The sequence below is a fragment of the Myodes glareolus genome, chromosome X (genome assembly GCF_982192425.1).
Source record: "Myodes glareolus chromosome X, mMyoGla1.1, whole genome shotgun sequence".
Classification (NCBI taxonomy): domain Eukaryota; kingdom Metazoa; phylum Chordata; class Mammalia; order Rodentia; family Cricetidae; genus Myodes; species Myodes glareolus.
Window position 1 is genome coordinate 90624139 of NC_142053.1, and position 24676 is coordinate 90648814.

Below are 24676 nucleotides of genomic sequence, written 5' to 3' on the forward strand. Positions count from 1 at the left end.
GATTTCACTTTGAGCTAAACTGTCTTTATTGGGCATTAACTCAGTTGGTCTCAGTTTCAGAGTATTTGCTCTCAGATTAAGTACTTAACCAAACTCCATTAAGATCAGCCACTACAGCACCTCATGGGAACAGGGTGGCAAATGATATCCAGAGTAGTATGCTTTGTCCAGGAATAGGAGGAGAGGCCCTTCGATAGTCACCAGTGCCATGCATCTTTTTAGGTAGGTAAGACAAAAGAGGACTCTTCACATTTTATGCACAAGGGGAAATGGATTGCCCTTGGGCGCAGTTATATGTCTCTCCTGTCACCCAGACTCTTTGTGGGCCATGAAGAGCGTATTATGCAAGTTCTGTTACTGTTCGCTTATTTTTTTCCAGCTAGCAGATGATCCTCTTTTCACAGCCACAAATATATAATTTTGCCTAGTTGAACTTAGAATCTTTGTATGACCTTAAAGCCAATTTTTGTCAATATACCTAAAGAAAAGTAAGCACAGGGTCTAGATTCATGTGAAAAAAACTCATGTAAATATTGAAACCAAAGTGCTCATTTGGTGATTTTCCGTGAGAGCATACCTAGGAAATGTGTCAGGATATAATCTCACTGGCTAGTGTATTGGGGGATATTCGATGACACTGTGAACCCTGAGTTTGCACTTGTGTTTATTTAATAAAACTAACCTGGGTCAGGAGGCTGAGTAGCATCTAGTTAACAGAAAGCAATCATAGAGCATAAGAGAGCGTCTCAAAGAGATAGAGAGGTGCACTGGAAGGAATAGGAAGTGATCTGAAGTGGCATGGGTTTTGTTTGTTTGTTTGGCGGAGGGGAAGAACACTAATTTTTGGGAGACGCCAACAAGGAGAGAGGGTTAGCTAGTTGCTACTCAACCTGTCTGAGCTAGCAGGTTTTCACCCCAGCCTTTGAATCTCTAATCTTATTTATAAATAGAATGACAAGGTGTAGCACAAATAATAAAAAAATCAGAGACAGATAGGGGTTAAATCTGAAGATCAGAGAAGCAGCCACTAGAGAGACCTTTTACCTCTACCAATGCTCACACAGAAGGGGCGATTCTCAGGCTGCCTCAGACTTCACACTCCAGTGAGTTCCCGTCTCTTCCCCTTTATATTCCTCTCTCTGACTAGCCATATTGGTCCTGTCTCCACCTCCCTACTGCTAGGATTAAAGGTGTGTGACTCCCAAACACTAGAATTAAAGGTGTGAGCCACCATCACTTGAATCTCTTTCTGGATAGCTCTGGTGTAGCCCAGGGTAGCTCACAGAGATTCCACGTGCCTCTGGCTCCTGAGTCCTGGGGTTAAAGGTGTGTGCCACCACTCCCTGGGCTCTAGCGGCTTAGCTTTGCACTCGGATCTCCAGGCAAACTTTATTTATTAAAATAAAAATAAAATATCAGTACAATAGAGATCTAGTTAAAGCTACCTTTAGCAGCAGCGGCAGAAACAGTGCCTGTGGGAACAAGAATTCCCGCCAGGTTGCGGCCCAGCCACTACTAGAGAAATGCACTGCCAACTCTTGAGTGGCAGTAGATTAAGGCATAATCACTGTGCCAAAGATAAAGCAACACTAGTGTAGTTGTTGCCCCCTAACTTCCTTTCTTTCCTCCCCGGGTCTCTCCCTGCTCCTACTTCTTTTTTCTCTCTCAAAGGAAAAAAAAATCTAGTTTATAAAAGAAGTTTGTTGGAGAAGCGGAAAATAATTTCCAGAAAAGTTATCCTTGCCCAACATATCTCAAGACCCTTGAGCAATACCAGAAGGGCAGTAAGCACTTGAACATTTGGTGAATGAGTGGATGCTATGGAAGTTATTTGTCTGCTCTTAACTGTTACTGCCATTTAGATGAAACAGACAGACATTCACCAGAGACAGTTGTACAATGGAAAAAGGGTGCCAGCTTTGTTTTACACAATTTAAGAGGCTGTATCTCTCATCTAGTACTAATTTTATTAAGTTTCAATAAGTAAGAAAAAGGTGAAAGTAAAAAAGAAGTTTATTTTTTAGAAATAGGTTTTGCTAAATATGAAAGGACACTCAAAAATAGTGCCTTTTAATAGGTTTGATGTTTACTTCCCTTTCATGTAGAAGTCTGGAGTTAGCTTAAGGATGTTATGGTGGCCCCTACCTAGGAACCCATATTCTTAAAATTCTGTTCTACACTCCTTTCCAGTCATTCCATGACCCAAGATGGCTAGAGGACCTTTAGCCATCAAATCTGTGTTGCAGGAAGAGACCAATAAAGAAGGGGGAGAAAAAGAAAAAAAAGAATTTTAATTTCAAATGTTCTTTAATTTCAAATATCTTTAAATACCCGTCTTTTCCAGCACTCTGTAGTGAAACCACATTTTGTGGTATAGAAATTTGTTAAAAGCTAAGCTTCTTTTTTTGATAAGGAAATACAATCTTCATTTTTGTCAATGCTCCTAGCTGAAAATTCATGTTCCAGTACTAAGATGAAAAAAGAACATAGATGTCTTTCTTGCTTGTCCTCCTCACATGGTTAATTAGGAAGGCCTGTGTAGGTCAGTGTGTGTAAAGAATCGACATAATCAAAAAAGTATATCATAATCAGATGGATTAACTGATTGAAGTTCCTGTTAGCTGAAACGCTTGCTGTCATAATTTTGACTGTTATATCCTTTTGGTTACATGTTTATATTGATAATAACACCCACATAAAATTATTAGTTGTCTTTTAGGTGGTGTTTTTTTTTTTGAGACAGGATCTTACCATGTAGCTTAGAATGGCCTTCTATCTTCCTGCCTCAGCACCTTGAGTGCTAAGATTACAGGTATGTGCCTTTGCACTCAGCTCAGATGGTGGGATCTTTAATTTAGAAAAAAAATTATTTTTATTTTAGAAAAAATGTATTTCATTTACATATTTTGTGCTCGTGTGTGTGTGTGTGTGTGTCTGTCTGTCTGTCTGTCTGTCTGTTAAGACTGAGGAAAACTTGTGGAGGTTAGTTCTCTCCTGCTACTTTCCACCATGTAGGTTCAGAGGAGCAGACTCAGTCAGCATGGGCAGCTTTACCCATGGGCTATCTCACTGCTCCAGATGATGGGAACTTAAAGGCACTGTACAGATATTATTTCAATTAAAGGCATGTGCCGCCACCACCACCCCGCATATTTGCAATTATTTCAATTAAATTTCACAATAATTCCTTAGGTAAGTAAAAACATTTTATAAAAGAAAAACCTCTGGTCTCTGAAACCAGTCCAAGGTTATATAGAAGTGTATGACTCAAAGCCCAAGTCTACTTGAGCTTTGCATCCTCCCATCATTAGAGAACATTAGGAACAGAAAGTATTTATAATTCAATCATCTTGGCAAAATACACGTTTTGCTTATGGATTTCATATATCTAAGCATTTGATATATTGTTGCAATTAAGTATGTACACATCAATTTACCCTTTGCTCTTTTATTTATGAAATATCATTAAGCACTTCCCATCTTTTTTGTTTTCACAATTATTATTATTTTTGATGCTCGACCATTAAACCTTCTGTCTTCTTTTCACTCTATCCACCTCTCTTTCTTTTTTGAGGCAGGGTCTTTCTCTGTAGCCCATGCTGGTCTGAAACTTAATAGTCTATTTTGGCGCCAAAGCTATCTTCCTGTCTCAGCCTCCCAAGAGTAAAGTTTACTGATAACTTTTTTTTCCCTTAGAGGTAAGAGTTGTATTTTTTTATCAACAACTGTTTCTTAAAAGAAATAAGTAGACGGGCGGTGGTGGTAGTGCATGCCTTTAATCCCAGCACTCGGGAGGCAGAGGCAGGTGGATCTCTGAGTTCGAGGCCAGCCTAGTCTACAGTGCTAGTTCCAGAACAGGCCCGAAAGCTACAGAGAAACCATCTCAAAAACAAAAACAAAAAACCAACCAAACAAACAAAAAGAACAGAAGAAAAGAAATAAGCAAATACCCAAACACAAACCACATAAGTCATTTTGTTCCTTTTTCAAGTGCATTACGCTCATAAGGTCATAATGGGCTCATAAGGTCAGATTGTTCCTTTTGGGAGGCCGCCACTTTACTTTTTTGCTCAAGAAAGATGTTGCACAAACTTTTAGGTTGTGACACACGTTTTTGTGGATAATCACACTCGGAGAGACCAGGCAAGAAACAGACTGTGTATCACTATCTGACTGTGCATCAAAGATGTCTCTTTTGAGGAGGGGGAGCGGGGAGGACAGAGACAGAGCAGCGATTGGGAGACAGAGACAGAGTCCCTTCCGTTTATGCCCGCCCGCATTTCTTTTCCCAGAAAATCATCTCTGATGACCAGAGAACCCCTTTTCCCACGAATCCTTCAGGTTTTTTAAAACAGCGTGCGTGCGCCTGCGCAGTGTCCTAAGGAGGTTTCTTTTCAGCGCCCGACCGCTTTCTCCCTCAGTTCTCAGGCCTCGCTGGTTCCCGCTTTCCCTCGGGGGTCATCACAGGGCGCCAAAAGCGCTCCCGCGGGAAGGCCGGGGGCGGAGCGCGGCTCGGCGGGCGCTGCACGTCAGTGGCCTTCCGGGCGGAAGTCCACAGCCTTCCGAGCCGCTGATTGGCTTTGGTACTGGCGCCTATCTCGGCCCCCGCGCCAGTTTCGGGCTGCTTGGCGCGGAACCGGGAGACTGTCCGAGCATGGCGCCAGTACACGGCGACGACGGCGAACTGGGCGCAAGCGGTGAGCGATGAGCCCTTGCTCAGGGCACTTGGCTGGGAGTGTGGGGGTCGCGGCATGGTTGAGGGGAGCGGAGGGTCTCCGCTGTGGATTCTTCGGAAGGTGGCGCGCTCTTGGACCGCCCCTCGGGGCTGTTTGGCGGGTGACCTTAATCTTTCTGGGCGGAGACCCTAGGGCTGTGGGATGGGGCTTCCTCCCGGGGTCAGAGGCTGAAGGGCTTTTCGGGGGAGGGTCCCTTCTCGTGTGACAGGCTCCGCACTCGTTTGCTCTTTTCATGTCCTTGGAGGAGTCGCACGCACGTGCGGGTTCCAACTTCCTGGCAAGCTGTGTCGGCGGCGTTTGCCCTCTCCGGCCGGGGTGTCTGGCCGGGATGGAGCACGCGTGTGTTTCTGTTTCTAGGAAGTCCCAGCGAGCTCGTTAGCAGTGGTATTGAGGACAGCGCTGCGAGTGCTGTCACGTATGCATTTTGTCGCTACACGGTCAGGGCTTTTCAGGTCCTACGGGGAAATTCTTCAAGTGCTGCAGAGAAATAGTGTTCAGGTCTAGTCATTTTGGTCGAAGTTTGTAAAAAAACAAAAAAAAAAAAAAAGAAAGAAAAGAAAAAAGAGCAGCTGTAGCATTTTGGATGCCCTGGCTATCAGGCAGTTGGTGAGCAGTAATTTTTTATTTCCTGAAGTTATTTCCCGAAGTAGAACTCGTAAATGCAGACGGCCTTGCCTGATTTGATTCGCAGCAGCGTTCAACTGAAGTGTAACTGAACTTCAGTTCTAACTTCAAATCAGGTACTTTCTTAGCCCCGCATCACATGGCCTGTCACTCACCGTGCATCGCCATTAATGAGCTCTTCCTTCCTAATCACTTTTAAATCACAGGTTTCAGATTTTCTTAGCCTTTCCCATTTGTGAAGACACAATTATTTTTGGAGAGTCGACTAGTCTGGATTACAAATGGAATGTGGGATGTGGGTGCGTGAACAGCCTGCACCCCCCATCAGTGATTTGTCTCTAAGCCCTTTCTTCACCCTAAAAAACTGTACTCCATCTGTGAACATCAAGAAATCACGGTTTGGAGGATACTGTGCAATCTTGAGACCCCTCTTAAGTCATAGTGTTGATTAAGTATTTGCTGGGGACTTGTGACTGGAATTTTTCCTCTAGTGCAGACCAGAAGATGGTTATGTGAAAGACTGCTGCAGGTTACTGTCTCTGCCTGCTTTGGGGGAGGGTTGAGCTTCTCCAAGTGGTGGTTTGAAAACAATATTTGAATCTTTGTGTTTTTCCCCATTGCTATTCTTTTTTACTAACTTGCTTACATGAAGCATTAGAGACATTGTTTTTTTCAAAAAGAGAACACAGTCTTTTTGTGTTGGAAGGTGGAGCACCTGGACAGTGGCAGTAGAAAGTACCAAGGTGTGTAATTAGCTGTTGTTGTACATAGAAAGCCACTGGGGACTTTAATGATAGAAAGTGTGGTATATTGGTTTGTTGAGCAAATATTTATTATGTAGGTACTCGGCATAGGCATTCTGCCAGGCTCTGGCATTAGCATGGTGGGTAGAATGGGTGTGGCTTCTGCCTTCATGGACTGGAGAAAGTAAACATTCATATGTAGTGCCACACTCAGTCTCCCCTAAGGAAACTGCTTGCTTTATTTTTGCTTTCTGAAGCTAGACCAAAGCATTCACTAGGTGTGATGTGTATGTATGTGTATATGTGTTTGATTATCCTATAACTACATACATACATGCATGCACGCACATATACACACACACCCCTAGGCATTTACATATGCACACTGAATTTCTCCTGTACTGCTAAGTACAAAATAAGATAGCCATTCTTATTTAATTCTTACACCTTTATGTAAGAATTAAGCTTTATGGGGCAGATGTGTTTTCCCCTTTTCATGAGTGTGAAAGGGTCTTAAAAGATCTAGAGATTGGGAGTTTAATGATTAAAAAAAAGCCATATAGTGGTTCATTCAAGAAACACTACAGCTACTGGAACCAACTCTAGTTACTTTAAATTGAAGAAATTTATTAGGATACTGTGTTATTTGCAGTGATCCTGTAGGACTGGAAAGCCAGTCTGGGGCTGCTTAGCCAGAAACAGTGATTACCATTGTGCTACAAAACTGGGCCAGAGAAGAGGTCACTGCGACCTATGGAAAGGTATGGGATGGTGAAATTTATACCTTGAGATATACTGGCCTCACATTTTCAGTTCTGTAGTAGTTGTTATTTTTTTGCAAATTTCTATAATACATGTCTCCTTCCTTGGGACATTAGTCTTCAATTTAAAATCTGTCATTGGGAGAGACTATTTTGTATGTTCATAGCCTAGCTACAAGGCGTCTGGGAAGGAACACCCACTATAGTAGGTGAATCTTCAAGACATAGGAGAGAATTTCTCAGTTTCAGATAGTAGGCAGCTTAGCAAGGTGAGCCTGTCATTGAGGCAAATACCTACAGTTCTACCATTTTGGAGGCTGGGGCTGGAGGATCATCATTTAAGGACAGCCTCATTACCTGGCGAGACCCTGTCACAGAAAAAAAGTGAAATGTAATAAAACAAGACAGATGTTCATTGCTTAAGTGGCTTACTGGTGGTCACTTGTCACCCACTAAAATTGGCAGAACTGGGGCATCTGTTCTGTTATGTCTAGAATCTAGGCTCTAATTTCCCTACTTGCTGTGTATTCTTGCAAGGAAATTAGCTTCCACACTGGCTTTCTCTCAGTTTCTGGAAACAGTTCATTTTCTGCTCTTTGTAATTTGGCTCAGGTCTCTTCCTCTGTTTCAGGCATGTTTTATTCTGTTTTGTGATGTTGAAGTTTTCCACTTTTTAGGCTTGCTGGAGACCTCACCTGTTAAATCTTCCTCAATCTCCTGAAGTTATGGTTCTCTCCATTTCCACTGCATTCTTACTTTTTCTATGGCACCATTTAGGTCCTTTTGTATTACTTGACTGAGAACCTTGGGGACAAGGAAGCTGTCTTATTTGTATTTTTATTTCAGCCTTTGTGCAGTGGTATAGTGTTGCCTATGGAGTAAATCTGTTTTACGATCTAGAGAGTTTGGGGTAGATGTCAAAATCTTGAATTTAATACACTGAATGCATTCTTAATGGCTATGCCCAATAATCTCTGGACCTTTTTCATGTAGGCCTGCTCAAGGTTTTTTAAATCATTTGAATGACACCCAAGATTTTGTGACTGTCATCAAGTATCTGCATTCTTTAATTTTCACTTAATACCTTTCTGAAAATATATTTAAAAGTCAAATGTGAATGTCACACAATAAACTGAGATGTTACAGAGATTCCATTTCCAGAAAGCTAGGGAGAAAACATGATCTCTAATTACACTTTACCTTAAAGATACAGTTTTCATCAGTTTATAGCCAACATTGAATACACATTTTTTAGGTCTTATTTTCCGATTCAGTCAGACACTTAGTTAAACAGTTTAATGTCATAAATGTTCCAGCATGGATGTTTTTAGGATGCCTCTTATCAATGTCTCTTTTTCTGCAATCACTCCTTTTAGTAAATCAGTCAGTATCAAATAAAATAAAACCATTTCACAGACATATGTGGCGGTTATGCTGAGCCTAAACTCATGGCTGCCAAAAAAAAAATGATTTGATCATTTGTCATGTGTATAAAAGTCTTAATTCTGTGGATGAAGTGTGTGTGTATGTGTGTGTGTGTGTGTGTGTATTGGCCAGTTTCTGATGATATAAAGCACACCTGGTCAAAAATTAAATGATTGAACACCAAGGTCTTTTGCTATTTCGATAATTGTACAAAGGGCATTCCAACCATTGTGAATTTTTACTACAGTCCTATATTGTCATAATCTCTGAGTGCTCTTTTGAAATTCATTCAGCCAGTTTGTTTCTCTGACATTTCAGGTGCTTTCTGTATACTTCCATCAGGGCATATGCTACTTAACATTGTTTTAGAGCCCCTTGCTACTCATCTTTCATGTTAGATTGTACATTTCTATGCATTTAGGAACTATATCTTTTTCATCTCTGTCTCATAGCATCTTGTACTTTGCAAAGAATAGATGCTTTTTGACTCCTTTCGTTTTGACTAATGGAACACCAAATAAATTATCCTTTACGACTCACTGAGTTGCTCATGGTCTCTTGTTTCTGATGGAAATATTAAGTCTGATATCCATCTTTAATGTTTCTCTACATGATTTTGAGATTTTCCTCTTCTTAGCAGAAGACTAGAACTAGTTAGTGTGCTGCTTAGTTTTAATACAAAGTAGGATCATCTGGGAAAAGGGAACCTCAGTTGAGAAAATGCCTCCATGAGGTTGGCTTGTAGGCAAAATCCATGGAGGCATTTTCTTGATTGATTACTGTGGGAGAGCCCAGTCAACTGTGGGAGGTGCCAACCCTGGGTAGGTGGTCCTGGGAGATATAAGGAAGGTAGTTGATTGTGGTTTTGAGAGTAAATCAGTAAGCAGCATTCCTTTAATTTTTTTTTCTGTTCCTGACTCAAGGTTCCTTCCCTGACTTAACATGAAATTAAAAAAAAAATAAACCTTTTCTTTCCGAAGTTGCTTGTAATTAGTGGCTTTATTATAATTATTACTACTATTATTATTTTGGTTTTTGAGACAGGGTATCACTGACAGGACAGCCCTGGCTGTCCTGAAACTCACTATGTAGACCAGGCTGGCCTCAAACTCAGAGATCCACTTGCCCTTGCCTCTTGGGTCCTAGGATCAAAAGGGTGTGCCACCATGCCGGGCCTTGTAGTCAGTATTTTATCACAGCTACAGAGAAGTGAACAAGATAACTGGCTTCAGCTGTTCTAACTGGAAATTAGGAAATTTTTGGAGAGTCACAGGATCTTCATATTTGACCATGGGCTTTGTAAATTATTTTGCATTCTAAAAATACTCACTTGGTTATGATTGTCCAGAAACAATCCTTTGGTTCTGAGGGAATATGGCTGATAATTTTATAACATCTCATAAAACTTGGCTTTTTTTCAGCTGTGTCAGATTCAGGGAGTTTTGTAGCTTCTCGAGCTCGTCGAGAAAAAAAATCAAAGAAAGGACGCCAAGAAGCTTTAGAGAGACTGAAAAAGGCTAAAGCTGGTGAGAAGTATAAATATGAAGTAAGTAATGTTTTAATCCTGTCTTTTGTTTCACAGCCTTCAGGCAGTCCTGTGCCACTTACACCTCGTTAGAAATATTAATATATTTAAAATATTTTTTCAGAGTAGAGAGGCCAAAGATAGAACCAGGACCTCTTACATGCTGGGCAAGCGTTCTACTACTGAGCTGTGTTCCTAGACCTTTTTTCACTTTGTGTTTTGAGATTGGAGTTCACTACATGGCTCATGGTAGTCTTGAACTTATAATCCTTTTTTTTTCCCTTTTTTGTTTTTTGAGACAGTGTTACAGGGTTTCTCTGTGTAACAATCCTGGCTGTCTTGGAACTCACTCTGTAGATGAAACTGGCCTCAAGCTCATAGAGATTTACCTGCCTCTACTTCCCAAGTGCTGGGACTAAATGCATTGCCACCACTGCCTGACATTGAATTTATAATCCTAATGCCATAGAGTTTTTCTAGTAAGTAGAATTATGGGCCTGTATCACTAGGCCTGGCTCATGTTTCTTACAACATAATAGTGGACATATGTGGGCATTAGGTAGATTTACAGATTATGAAGAGTATTAGACCCTTTAAAGTTGTTGTCTGGAGTTTTGCGTACCATTTTCTAAGTAAAAGTAGTTACACCTGTGTTTTACTCTTATTTCACATACTGCACATGTCCCTTAAGGAAAATAAGAAGTGCTTTTAATTTTATTAAGTTGTCTAGCTAAACACTTTCTCAGAATTGTTCTTAAGCTCATTTGCTGGGGATCAGCATTGGAGATTTGGACCTTATTGTTGGTAAGATTGAATGGGATACTCTTGACTGTTTTTTTTCAAACCATTGTTTATTACCTGTAGGTCAAAATCAGAATGCACAACATTGTCTAGCCTCACCTTCCATACTCTTGAATATCTTAACTGCCAACAATGAGAAGAGATAAACAAATACTAGACGATAATAGCAACTAATATATTTTCTGTGTTAACACATATTCGAAGTGCTTTTACTGATATGCTTTTCATTAAATCTTCTCAGTGATCATACGAAATAGATAGTATAATTAACAAACTTTGCAGGTGGGGTAACTGGGCACAGGAAGGTTAGTGAGAGCCTAGTGGAAGGGTCTTTATTTGAACCGAGGTGATCTGTCTTGGGAATATTCACATTTAACTCTGGCCTATATTGTATTGGGGTATTAGTCAAATAGAAAGGATTTTGCCGTTTGATACCATTCAAGTTAAGTGAGACTATGGTATCATAAAGAGTTGCTAAAAGGGTTATGGTGAAGCAGGAGTAAATTTTTATTTTTTTGGAGGGGGAGGTTAGCCTTTTGAGACAGGATTTCTCTGTATAGTTCTGGCTGTCATGAAACTTGCTCTGTAGACCAGGCTGACCTTGAACTCACAGAGTTCTTCCTTCACTGCTTCTTGAGTGCTGGGATTAAAGGTGGGTGCCACCACTGTCCTGTAAGTAAAGCACTTTTAAATGTAGGAATTTCTGTAAAGGAGTTTTCTGGGGGCATGTTAGATGTTGGTGTTAGGTGACTGAGTCCCTTTATACATGTATTGTTCTAAAAAGAGTTCATGATGGGCAATAGCAGTGTTCTTTTTAGAGATAGTCTGCTGGACTCAGAGTATGGCTCAGTGGTGGAGTACATGCCTAACAAGAGCAAAACCCCGGGTTTTATCCTCAGTAATATACATGCAGAAGATAGAATGAGAAAGTTTCTTTGTGTCTTTTAAAAATATGTATTTTTATTTATGTATATGTGTGTCTGCCTTTGTGTTTGCACATGTGCCTGCAGGTACCCCTGGGGGCCAGAAGATGTTGGATCTCTTGGAACTGGAGTTATAGGTGGTTCTAAACCATCTTATGTGGATGCTAGGAACTAAACTCAGACCCTCTTAAGCACTGATCTGTCTTTTTTTATATCTTGATTGTTATTCTGTATAGTGGAAATCTTGTTAGCTGTTAACTGTTAGGCTTTCAAGGCTCTGTGTTCCAAGTTTTTTCCTAAGATCTTAGCTTTTATAGTATATTTGGTATGTTTCCCCTTATAAAAAGACAGACTCCTAAGGAGGGGGCAGTTTTTTTTTTTCAAGACATGGTTTCTTTGTGTAACAGTTTTGGCTGTCCTGAAACTCACTCTGTAGACCAGGCTGGCCTCAAACTCACAGAGATCTGTGTGCCTCTGTCTCCCTAGTACTGGGATTACAGGCATTGCCGCCACCACCAAACCAGGAGGGGGCAGTTTTAAATGAGGTCTGCCATATTCCCAGTCAGGCAGGTAGTGGCCTATCACCATCGGTAGCTGCAGCAGTGGTGTGCACCTGGGCATTTATTGCTTTAACTGTGCATAGGTGGTCTGATATTTTTATATTTGTGGGCTAGTATGCTTTGAGAATTCACTACTTTCACCGGACTTTCCACTTAGATCCGCATTAACTTTCAAGACCTGAAATTCAGGGAGGATTATTGGTAGGACAAACAGATCATTCAAAAACCATTTCTTCTTTGCCTACAGAATATAGAGTGAATTTGTTTTGCTCATTTTTGGAGGGCACGAATAAGGTATTTTCTTTGAATTTTATTTAGTTAATTGAATCATTACTAAAATTAGTATCTTTGCAGGGCATGTATCAGTTAGTGTGAAAGTGTACACTGTGCCTTATGCATTTGTTAAGTATAGGAAAAATTAGTCTAGAAATTATGTGAACAATCCCCAAAGTAGCTAATAAAGAATTGGCTATAATTCAGTTTGTTTTTTATGGAGTAGATGAGTAATTGATGGTGTGACAAGTGTATTATGCTAATGGAATCATTTAATATCTTATGTTAACACCCACCTAAAAGGAATACTAAGTTAATTGATGTCTATTTAAGGAAAACCCTGCAGTGGTGTTGAATGTCAGAACTCATGATTTGGTTGCAGCTACTCTATCAGCCTGCCATTCCAATTTCAATTTGACAATTTTTTTTCATCAGAATTGTTTAACACTTTCACTCCATTTGAAGCTTTTCCATAAACTTTGTAATGGCAGGTTGAGGACCTCACAAGTGTTTATGAAGAAGTTGATGAAGAGCAGTATTCGAAACTGGTTCAGGCACGGCAGGATGATGACTGGATCGTGGATGATGGTATGTGGGAGGAAATTGTTTGCTAGGCACTGTGTTAGTTACTTCTTGATTGTCATGTGGGGCAGTTGCTATGCCTGAGGAGATGTGAGGCAGTTTCATTTGTTATCTTTTTCTTTACTGTGATAAAATACTTGATGAAAGCAACTTAAGGGAGGTAAGGTTCATTTAGGTCAAAGTTTGAGGCTATAGTCCATCATCCTTGGGAAGGCATGGTGGCAGAAGTGACATTGTACCTGCAGTCATCATGAAGGAGAGGGGGGAATGCTTTGTGTTCTGTTTGCTTCCTTCTGTTTAAGTCCAGGGTCTCTATGGAATGGTGCTGCCCACACTTGATGGGTCTGCCCACCTTAGTTAACCTTAATCTAGATAAGCTCCCACAGGCATGCCCAGAGGCTTATCTACTAGGTGCTTCTATATCCTGTCAGTTTGGCTGACAGTCAATATATATTGTCACAGCATTGCTACATATTTTTTTGTTTAGATTTTCCATAGTGTTTTGAAAATGAAGAAGCATGAAAATAGGAAGTCTACTTAAGAGCCATTTAGAAAATAATAGGCACATACCGAAGAATACCCCCCACCAGGACATGACTGACCATGTAGGAATTGAGAGGGAATGCTTGGGTCACTGGGTTCAGTCATCAGTGTCTTCCTCTAAAAAAAGGAATAATGAAGAACTACCAATCTGTGGATCCAACACACAGTCCTATAGCCTGTGGAATTAAGGTATACACTTCAGGTTTTGCCTTTTCCACTTTCCATCTAGTCTTGGGTAAGTCAGTTAATATCACCTAAGCCTCAAGTTTTCTGACTGTGGTATAGAGATAAGAGACTATCTTCCAGAGTTGCAGTGAAGAATACAACAGGTTGTAAGTATGAGATGTAATTTGAGCCACAGAAAGTATCTTGAAGAGTGGTTTTTTTGTTTTTGTATAAAGCTCTCTGATTCCTGCTTATAGGTTCTAGGTTCTGCTTCCTTCCTTCCTTCCTTCCTTCCTTCCTTCCTTCCTTCCTTCCTTCCTTCCTTCCTTCCTTCTTTTCCCCTCCCTCCCTCCCTCCTTCCCTCCCTCCCTCTTCCCTCCCTCCTGTCTTCCCTTCCTTCTCTTTTCTTTTTTGGAGACAGAGTTTCTCAATGTATCTCTGGCTGTTTTGGAACTAGCTATGTAGAGAAGGCTGTCCTCAAACTCACAGAAATCCACCTGCTTCTGCTTCCCGAGTGCTGGAATTAAAGGTGGCATCACCACTGCCCGGCGTAGGTTCTGATTTTCTGGCATGAGAATATTGACCAAATGAAAGAGATGAAGACTATATTCATGACTCCTACTTCTGTAATTGGTCATCTATGTGACTAGTCTTCCCATGGAAATTAGGGTGCCTTTCAGGGCTTGTGATATTTCCTTTTCTTTCATAGAACAAAATAACTATAAAGCAGCCTTTTTTGGTCCTGTATGTCAGATCATTTCTTTAGCTCACCTAGCTAGATACGCGTTGTATCTTTAGGGTTTGACTCTGTATCCACTATGTGGATGCTACTATACCTTTCTATACCTTACTATACCGTTTGAACAGAATTCTACCAAACAAATTGGAACATACCAGAAAAAGTGAGTAAGTAAGTGTTTGGGTTTTAATTTTTGAGCCATGAATAAAATATTATTGTTCACTTTTTATTTTTTGTTACTTTGAGGCAGTCTTTCATTCTGCCTTTTCATTCTTCATTTCTGAAGCCTTGGTTGGCCTTCAGCTCGTTTTGTAACCCCAACTGGCCTCAAACTTGCAGTCTCCCTGCCTTAGCTTCGTAAGTGCTGAGATTACAGACATGCACCACCATGCCCAGCTTTGGACCACTTTTAGAAATTAATTTCAATATTAAATTTTATTCTTTCAGATGGTACAGGCTATGTGGAAGATGGCCGAGAAATTTTTGATGATGACCTTGAGGATGATGCACTTGACACCTCTGGGAAAGGTACCTATGCTTTGTTTTGAAAGATATCATTTTGAGATTTGAAGAATTGCCTAAAATTTGGAGTGAGTGGGTATTCTGATACAGTCTGGCTTTGAGAGTATGTTCTAATAGAGAAACAGTTGGATAGAAAAATTACATGTAAGAAGCAAAAATTCTAAGAGGAAATAAACGTATTATGTCCCCATTATCCAAGGACTTTGATGTTTTTATTTTAAAATTTTCAGTTCTTTAGTAATTTTCTAATTGCAGATTTTAAAGGATGCAACAATAAGTAATGTCTTTTAATTCCTATTGAAGTGATATATTTAGAATATTTGCTCTTTAATATAGTATAGTAGAAAAAAGGTTTATATACCAAGGTAATTGTGAAGGCAACCCAACACAAAACTAAACTCCCTTAAAACATGATGCATTTGTTGTAGTTAACTTGTAAAGTGTGATAATCAGCAGTGAATTCAGTAGATAAAAATGTCATGTAGATGATAATGTGTTGCTGTGTCAAAAGGATAAATGAGCCTGTTGGAATCAACTTGCTTTAGTTGAAATTTTAAATGATCCTCATTTTTGATTAACATTTTATACATTTGCTTCCTTTCCCTTTTCCTAACCACATATACAAAGACTTTTGTGGTGAGTTTTTTTTAAACTTCAGCAGTGGCTTTCTAAGAGTAAGGATGCTTGTCTGTTTAACCATAACACCATTTTCATGGTATTATCTAATATGATATCTATAGGAAAAATTTCTCATTAGCTCAAAAATATTTTTTATAATTAAAACATTTATTGATATATTTATTTGTGTGTGTGTGTGTGTGTGTGTGTGTGTGAGAGAGAGAGAGAGAGAGAGAGAGAGAGAGAGAGAGAAAGGGACAGAGGGAGGGACCATATGCATGCACTGGCATGTCTGTACCACAGTGTCCTTGTGGAGATCAAAGGACATTTTGGGAATTGGTTCTTTCCTTCCACCTTGCTTGGAGGCAGAATCTCAATCTGTTGATTCCCTGCTATGACTTCCAGGTTAGCTGAACCTCATCCTAGCTGATTTTTCTACCATAGCCTCTCATTTGACTGTAGGAGTGCTAGAATTATAGATGCATGCTACCCTATCCCAGATTTTTTTAATCCTGGGTTCTAGGAACTGAACTCAGGGTGTCAGGTTTGCTCAGCAAGTGCTGACACCTAATGAGCCATCTCCTTGGCTCCTCTAATTTTTAATTTTTTTTAAGACAGGGTTTCTCTGTGTAACAGTTCTAGATGTCCTGGAACTCACTATGTAGACCAGGCTGGCCTCGAACTCACAGAGATCTGCCTGCCTCTGCCTCCCAAGTGCTGGGATTAAAAGTGTGTGCCACCACCACCCTGCCTGATTGTTTCTTTGTGCTTAAGTTCAGGTTAGATATTTTGGCAACAGTAAAGAAATACTTCAGAGTAAATGTGACAACATCTATAAGCATAGATGGAGTAGAGACCTTCCCTTTGATCAGATATTATTTGCTCTATTATTATTGATAAGTTTGATTTCTTGGTTAAGCTGATAATATCAGATTACTTGCAAAACTTTCTCCCTTTAGTAGTCACGCAGGTACTGGATGATTTTAAGCCATATATATTGTATATAACTTATTTCCTTACACTTCACCAAATGCTTTGAGTAGGTTTTGGTGATTTTCTCCTTTGTATTTTTTAAATTATTCATTTAATTGCTTTTTGAGATAAGCTCTTGTTTGCCATGTTACTCTGGCTGCTATCAAACTCTTGCACTCTAGTGATCCTTTTGCCTAAGTCTTATGTGTTCATTAAGCATTTTGGATATCACTGCACTCTGCTTCTCTATTTTATTTTATGACTTTGAAATTGGATATTTCTAAGAAATATACTATCAAAGTTCAGTATCCATTAGTTTCCTTTTGTGTGTGTTGGCTGCTGAACTTACATGTGGGTGAGTATGCCTGTGATCAGAGAAAGACCCTGGGGAATCTTCCCTTTTCACCCTTCATGTAATTCTTTTAGACAGGTTCTGAAGTCTGCTGTTTTTGGCTATGCTGGCTGTCCAGTGAACTCTCTGAATCTATTCATTTTCCTATCAGCAGTGGGGTTACAGGCATGCAAGGCTATACCTGGTTATTATGAGTGTGCTGGAGATTTGAACTTGGGTCATCTTGCTTTCATAACAAGTGGTCTTTAATTCTTCCTTTTGAGGTTCACATTTTAACGGAGTCCTTTTAATCATCATTTTGACAGGGTCCTGTTAGTCTTTGAACATTTCCCAGCTTTTAGAGCAAAGATGATTTTTCAGTCCCTATCCTGTACACTTCTGTCATAAACTTGGAATTGGCTGTTTCTCCCTAGAATCTTGATTCTTTTTAAGTGGGGGATTGTATTCAAATCTGGGGAATTGATGTACTCATTGCTACTGAGGTGTAGAGGTTATGCTTGAATTATGGCAGCGTTGTTAATTGTATCATTTTGACCTGATCTTGACCTGATCCTATCACGTCTAAATTTTACTTTTGCCAGCTGTGTAGTAGGAAGTTGGAATGAACAGGAAGTATCTCAGAGAAAGGACCTATGTCCCAGTTGCCCCAGTTTTGATCTCTGTAGCCAGTACAAAGAAAGTACGCAGTATTTCTTGAGTTGAAGGAATCATCATTGTGTTTCCATGATTGTATTATTCTTTCTTCTTGATTAGATATCAGTGAAGAGAAGTTTTGAGATTCTAGAAAACGGTCTTAGAAATTTTTACTTCTTGTTTTGTGCCACCATATACCTACAGCTCATCAATATTACAGTATCCTTTGCCAGAAGCCCGGTAAGATCAGAAGAGCTTAGGAAGGATAATAGGATCCAACAATTTACTTTAAAATTTACAGAAAAGTCACAGAATTTTGGCTAGAAGTAAAAGGTCAACTGTATTTGAAATCATCTCATCATGTATTGGCGGCATACCATAGATGTAGAAAAGTATATCAACTATGTCGTAGTGAAAAGAAATCAATGAGAAAGCACAGTAAAATAAAGCTAGCACTAAAGAACTCCACATCAATATTTACTTACACTTTTTTCCCTGTATTTCTGAATAAATCCTACTAACCTACAGTGGTGAGATTAAAGCCTTCTCATGAAGTCTTTCTTGTTTGTTTCAAACTTCTATTGACTTCTCTGTACTCACTCTTAAAGCCTGAGTTTTGTTTATTGGCATTTAAACATTGTTCCAAATGATGTCAGTGAAAATCTAAAGACATTTGTATAATTCTCTTGTCTTAAAGTTTTCACAAATATCCTACAGTTTTTACAGTACAGGCACATAAAAAATATATTTTTCATGACTTTTAGTAAATTTGCAATGTGTACAGCCATTTCTACTATCTGATTCCAGAATACCTTCACTTTAGATGCATGCCCAATTCTCATTAAGCAGTTACGCCCCTATATTCCTTCAGTGCTTGCCAATTACTGATGTACTTTATGTCTCTGGGTTTGCTTATTCTATTAGGACATTTCATATAAATGGAATTATATAATAATTGACCTTTTGGGTCTGGCTTCTTTGACTTAGCATAATGTTGCTAATTTATTTCATTCATGTTATAGCATGTGCTAGTACTTTATTTCTTTTTATAAATGAATAATATACTATTATGTGATATATATACACATATGCATATATCACATTTTGTTTATCTCTTCATTAGTTGATGGGCATCTGTGTTTTTTCCATCTTTTGTTTATTGTTCTTATTGCACTTTGAACACTGTGTTCAAGTTTTTGCTTGACTACTTTTTGTTTGGAAGGCTATATACCAAGAATTTAGTGTATTGTTTTGATTTATTTTTGTTACATAAAAGATAATGTCTATATAGTTACTTTCCATGTTTTATTTCACATAGCAAAGGACCCTGAAAATCACTCTTGTGTGATATGTAGAGTATGTAGAAATCTTTCCTTCATGTTGATGTGTCTGTAGCTGCAAAACAGCGTGTGGATGCTTCTTGGTATAACTATTCACGCCTTTCAATGAACTCTTGGAAGAACTCAATAATTTGTTATTATAAATAATACCATATCTGGTAACTCTGTGCTTTCCTCCTGGAAAATTCCTAGAAATGAAGTTGCTGGCTTTTAGAGTAAGTATACATGAAAACTTTTTTAATTATCTTAAAAGTTTTTTAAAAAGATTTATTTATTTTAAGTGTATATGTGTATTTTGCTTGCATGTATGAATGTGTACTACTTTGTGTGCATGATGCTCACGGAGGTCAGAAGCAGGCATCAGATCCCCTGGATCTTTAACTAGAGTTAAAGATGGTTGTGAGCCACTATGTGGAAGCTGGGGACTGAACTGGGTCTTCTTCAAGAGCAACAGATGTTCTTAACTTCTAAACCATCTTTCTAGACCCTATCTATTTTTAAAGTTTTTCATGTTTTGTTTATATGTATGTCTGCACCAAATGTACGCCTGGTGCCCATAGTGGCCCGAAGAGACCATAGGATCCCCCAGAACTAGAGTTATACAGTTGGTTGTGATCATGTAGATGCTGGGAATTTAACTTGGGTCCTTTGGAAGAATAGCAGTGCCCTTAACCCATCTCTCTGTATTTTTAGGTTTATTATTATTCTATGTTCATGATGTTCTACCTGTACAAATGTATGAGGGTGTCAAAAGCCCTGGAACTGGAATTAGACAGGTGTGAGCTGCCACTTAGGGGCACATAACATAGCACAGGTTATTTTTGAACTCAAGCTCTCTCAGTTTCAGCTTGAGTCCTCCTGACACAGGTTATTGAATGCTAGGATTACAACCCTGAACTATTGTGCCCAATTATGTTCTTTGTAGGAATTATGCACTTTTAATAAACAGTATACAAGCATCTGTTTTCCCAAAGCCTTGCTAACAATGTATTGTCAAGCTTTTGAAATAGGAGGGCTTTGCCTTGTCTTATTGTATCTTGTTTTATCTTTTTTGGCTGTCATCTCTTGGAGGCCTGCTCTTTTCTGAAGAGGAGAGGAGGGGTAGTGGATCTGGGAGAGAGGGGAGGTGGAGAGGAGCTGGAAGTAGTGGAGGAGGGGGATACAGTGGTCGGAATGTATGTATGAGAGAAGAATCTATTTTCAATAAAAATAAAAAACCAAACCAAACAACAACAAACAAAAAAGACAGTTGAATGTTGCCAGAGGAAGGAGACTAGAAATCTTTGTGGGGGAGAATAAAGCCTTATATTTGATATCACAATGATGTAGATATGGGCAACATTAATTGAACTCATTGGATTATAGTAGGAAAGGACATGAAATTGGGAGAATGATATGTTGGAGGGTCTGAGGGTAAGTTGGGGCAAGGGAGTTGTAGGTTAGATATCATTTAGATATATTGTGTGTGTGTGTGTGTGTGTGTATGAAAATTTCAACCAGTTGTGGTGGCACATGCCTTTAATCCTACCACTGGGGAGGCAGAGGCAGGTGAATCTCTGAGTTCCAGAATTCCAGGCCAGCCTGGTCTATAGAGTGAGTTCTAAGCCAAGGTTACACAGAGAAAACCTGTCTAGAAAAACAAAAAAAATTCAAAGAAATAGATTATTAAAAATTTTGAGCACTCCAAAGATACTTGTGTTGTTTATTTTTAAATTTGTCATTTGGTGTTAATACTGATTTACTGCTTTAGAAATGGTTCATCAACATGGCTTATTGAAAACTCAAGTAATGTGAGTTGCCAACTTATAAAGTAAATTTTTGTAAGTAATTGTGTTGTTTTCTAGACTTCTTTTTTATGAAGCAGAGTTGAAATTTATTAAACAATATTTTTCTTAATGGGATTGAGAATGGGTTAGTATTAAGAGTGGTTCTTGGAAAGAGTGAGACTTAAGTGTGTTTATGGGTTTTTTTATAGGAATGTCACACATTTCTTTAGACTTTTTTTTACGTCATCTAGTCTATGTATATTGCTACTGCACTGTTTTAATTGGTCATTCTAGTTTCTTTTTAGGTTTATATTTTTTGGAATGAATTGGAAAATGATATTAAAATGGACAGTATTAGAAAAGTTCTTAGGTGATTTAGTCATGCCCACAAAGAAAGACGATGACAAAAGTTCTCTTTGGATGAGCAAGTACACTTGTGCCACTCAGTTTTGATACAGCATAGAGCATGTGTCCAGTTACTGTTGGTTCTAGATTATCTTTATTGCCTTATTTTTTGTGGGAAGGGAGATATCAAGTTAACCCCTTTTCAAAAGCTTTGCATTTCTACTAACTGATGTGGGATGTTCTTCTGTATGTGTTGCTTTATTGGTTGATGAATAAAGTTGTTTTGGCCAATGGCTTAGCAGAGCAAAGCCAGGTGGGAAGTCCAAACAGAGATATGTAGAGAGAGTAGGCAGAGTCAGACACCATGTAGCTGCCTAAGGAGAAGAAGGACACACTGGCTGGAACCTTACTGGTAGGCCACAGCCTCGTGTGATACACAGATTAATAGAAATGGGTTAATTTAAGAATTAAGAGCTACCTAGAAATATGCTTAAGCTATTGGCCAAACAGTATTGCAGTTAATATAGTTTCTCTGTGATTATTTGGGTCTGAGTGTTTGGGAAACGAAAGAGCAGTCTCCTACAACAACTAGTCACCTACCTCTCCCCCCAATATTTAGCTCATTATATTTCATTGCTTTTCATAATTCAGTCTTCATTTTTCTTCAGTTTATCTCATTTAAAAGACTCTTTCCTGTGTACCTTCTGCAGAATTTCCCAATTTTGTATTTTGAATTCTTAGTTTATTTTCTTCTTAAGTTCTCATATACAGACAATGAGTGACTGCAGCTAGGCCCTAGTTTTCCATCTAGCTCGTGTTTCTGAATACATTTTATTTCAATAGGAAGTGATGGCAGAGCACACAGAAAGGACAGGAAGGATGTAAAGAAACCTTCAGTGACAAAACCAAACAATATCAAGGCAATGTTCATTGCTAGTGCTGGGAAGAAAACTGCAGATGTGAGTTTCAGGTTTCCTTATACTGTGTTTTTTCCCTCTATGAAATGAAATGAAATTAATTTTTCATTGCCCAAATTGTATGTGCTCAATATATGTTTGAGTAATGTTCTATGAATTGCACTTAGTAAGATGAATTTAGGTATTATGTGAATATAGGTACTTCAGTGGTTTGAACTTAGGGGACAAAAGAAAATTGACTAGAAATGCTGAAATGACAATTTCTTTAATTTTACTGACAAGCAAGAATTGCGAAGTAAAGATGAAGATAGAGGCTGGGAGTATAAATTTAATTAGATGTGCTCAAGTGACTGTTAAACTCTGAATAGTAGATGAGAGTGAGCAGTGAAGGACTGATGGGATCAGGTTCTTCCTTTCAGAAATGTATGTATGGTCTGCATGAAAAAGTTCAATCCAGAATCTCATTTGCACTTTAAAAATTTTTTATATAATATACAGAAAGCAGTAGACTTGTCCAAGGATGATCTGCTAGGTGACATTCTACAGGATCTGAACACTGAGGTAAGTGAATTTCCTGGAGTTATAAGATGCAGAGGCATAGATTGAAGAAACAGTTCAGTAATTATACAAAAAAAAACTATCACTAGAAAGAAATGTCCCAGGATACTACCACACATGCACATACAAAATCCCCCCTCATACAAAAAAGAAAACAAGAGCCCCCAAATTAGTTTCTTCTCACTGTTTTAGGTTTCTTCTCACCATTTTAGGTGAGGAGTTTCCAACTGTTACTGCTCTAGATGATTATGTAGATGGGCTGTGTGGGTGTGTGTTGGAAGTAGTAAGAATTCACCCAGTAGTTGGTTCTGTGAATGTTCATTGCTTGTATTTTGTTGCTATAGTGTATGTTCCATAAATAGATTGAAGCCTGTCAATCTGCACACTTAGGCATGAGAGCCCCTTTCAGAATTCTGAGTGGGAGTGAAGGAAGAGTAAGTGAGCTGCCTTTGATAGAACTCAAATAGGCTCTTTTACACTGTGAATTTTGCGATTTGGCCATATCTCATAAAGACTAAGCTTTTGTTTAGAGGTGCACTTCTTTCTAAGTGACTACCTATTGACTAATACCAACACTATGTATTGATATTTTGTTTGATATTAAATGTAATACCTGAAAGAGTAAGTGAAGAGAGTATGTTAAATTCTTGAAAGAAAAATAATTAGGGATGGATTAAATATCTATTCTGGTTTTCTAATGATTTCTGTAGTATTGTTGCTATAGTAACTGCAGTACATGAGCATGGATCCTGTTTGGGGGACAGGGAAGGAAAAACACTTTAGTTATTAGGCATAAGCAAAAAAAAATGTACTTTTTTTGTTATGTGGTAAATCAGGCATGACAATGAAATGTCTGTCTTTTCTTTCCTTTTAGACATCTCAAATATCTCCACCACCTGTATTGATACCAAAGAAAAAAAGATCCACTGGAGCTTTGCTCAATCCTTTCTCAGTGCACACCCCTAAGGTAAACTCTGTAGGAACATTGTTCTGCTTTAAATTTGTTTTATTTGCCTATATGAAGGAGATTATGATTTTGAATTTGTTTTGTTTCTTTTAAATTAGAACTTTCATTCAATATATAGTTTCATATATTTCAAAAATAGCATGTGCCTGCATTTTTGTAGTAAATTTTGTAGTAACTAGTACATGTTTATTATAGGTATTACAACTGTGTTAAATGTAATAATTTTCTTCCTGGAAACAAGTATTTTTTTTGTGTAAATCCAGGTAACAGTAAAATAATTGAAGCCATTACATTAATAATACACGAAATCTTTTTATAAGTGGGAACTGTCATTATCTTTGGTCAGGGTAGGACAGTTGCATATTTTTAGTATGCAGTTCTAACTGACTAAACACTTAAAAACATTTACAGGCAATTCCTTCAGGAAAACCTGCTTCCCCTGTCCTTAGGAAGGAACCTCTGTTAACTCCCATTCCTCTTAAATGTGCTGAATTTGCTGGTAAGTCTCAGGTAAAAGTACAAGTTGTTGGACAATAACTGCAACACATTGAGGCTTGGTGATACAGGGGTGGAGGTAATTTTGAAGGTGGCACATCTAATCATGAAAGGTTGAATTTATAGTAGTAAAAATTAAAAGCATCCAACCTGAAGATTAAAGAGAAATATAAGTATAATGTAGGACAAGGCTGTTATTTCAATGTAGAGTAAGCTTTGTGGCCCATGACACTAGCATGTGATGGGAACATATGGTGATGTTTACAGGAGAGCTGGCCCAAACAGAGTGTCCAGAAGATGAGCAGGAGTCAGGGATAATGGAGTTTGAAGATGGTGACTTTGATGAGCCCATGGAAGCTGAGGAGGTAGATGGGGAGCCTGTGACTGCCGAGACTTGTGACCAAGAGAATGAGCCAGTAGAGAGGGTGAAACATGAGGCAGATCCTAAAAAAGGGACCACATCTTTCTTGTAAGTACATTTTATAATATTTCAGAAAAATAGTGCTCTAAATATTCTGTTGGATTATAAAGTTTTTGAAAATGTGATTTCTGCAGAGAAAGTTTTCTCCCAGATGTCTCTTGTTGGGAAATGGATCAGGAAGATGAAAGCAGTTTCTTAGCTCAGGAAGTTCAAGTGGATTCTAATCACCTCCCATTAGTAAAAGGGGTAGATGATGAACAAGTATTTCAATTTTATTGGCTGGATGCTTATGAAGATCCATACAATCAACCAGGTAATTATACCTAAGGTAATCTTAGACTTTTAGTACAGAGTGTAATGCCTTTTCCTT

The 24676-nt window shown here is 38.7% G+C and overlaps 1 protein-coding gene across 5 annotated transcripts in view; it reads left to right on the forward strand.

Annotated features, from left to right (window-relative positions):
- Window positions 1-4570: 4570 nt before the first annotated feature.
- The window catches only part of Pola1 (DNA polymerase alpha 1, catalytic subunit), a 306054-nt gene continuing 285948 nt past the window's right edge, over window positions 4571-24676 (forward strand). For 4 of the 5 annotated variants that reach the window (XR_015000445.2, XM_048449783.3, XM_048449784.3 and 1 more), the window contains exons 1-10: window positions 4571-4697; window positions 9711-9835; window positions 12863-12959; window positions 14848-14928; window positions 21792-21907; window positions 22364-22426; window positions 23298-23390; window positions 23802-23889; window positions 24153-24354; window positions 24441-24619. Coding sequence is in view for 4 of the 5 variants with exons in the window: in XM_048449783.3 (XP_048305740.1) it covers window positions 4655-4697; window positions 9711-9835; window positions 12863-12959; window positions 14848-14928; window positions 21792-21907; window positions 22364-22426; window positions 23298-23390; window positions 23802-23889; window positions 24153-24354; window positions 24441-24619 (1087 nt within the window). In the remaining variant the exon portion in view is untranslated. The remainder of the gene's footprint in view (window positions 4698-9710; window positions 9836-12862; window positions 12960-14847; window positions 14929-21791; window positions 21908-22363; window positions 22427-23297; window positions 23391-23801; window positions 23890-24152; window positions 24355-24440; window positions 24620-24676) is intronic. The other variant, XM_085685002.2, reaches the window with a different exon arrangement.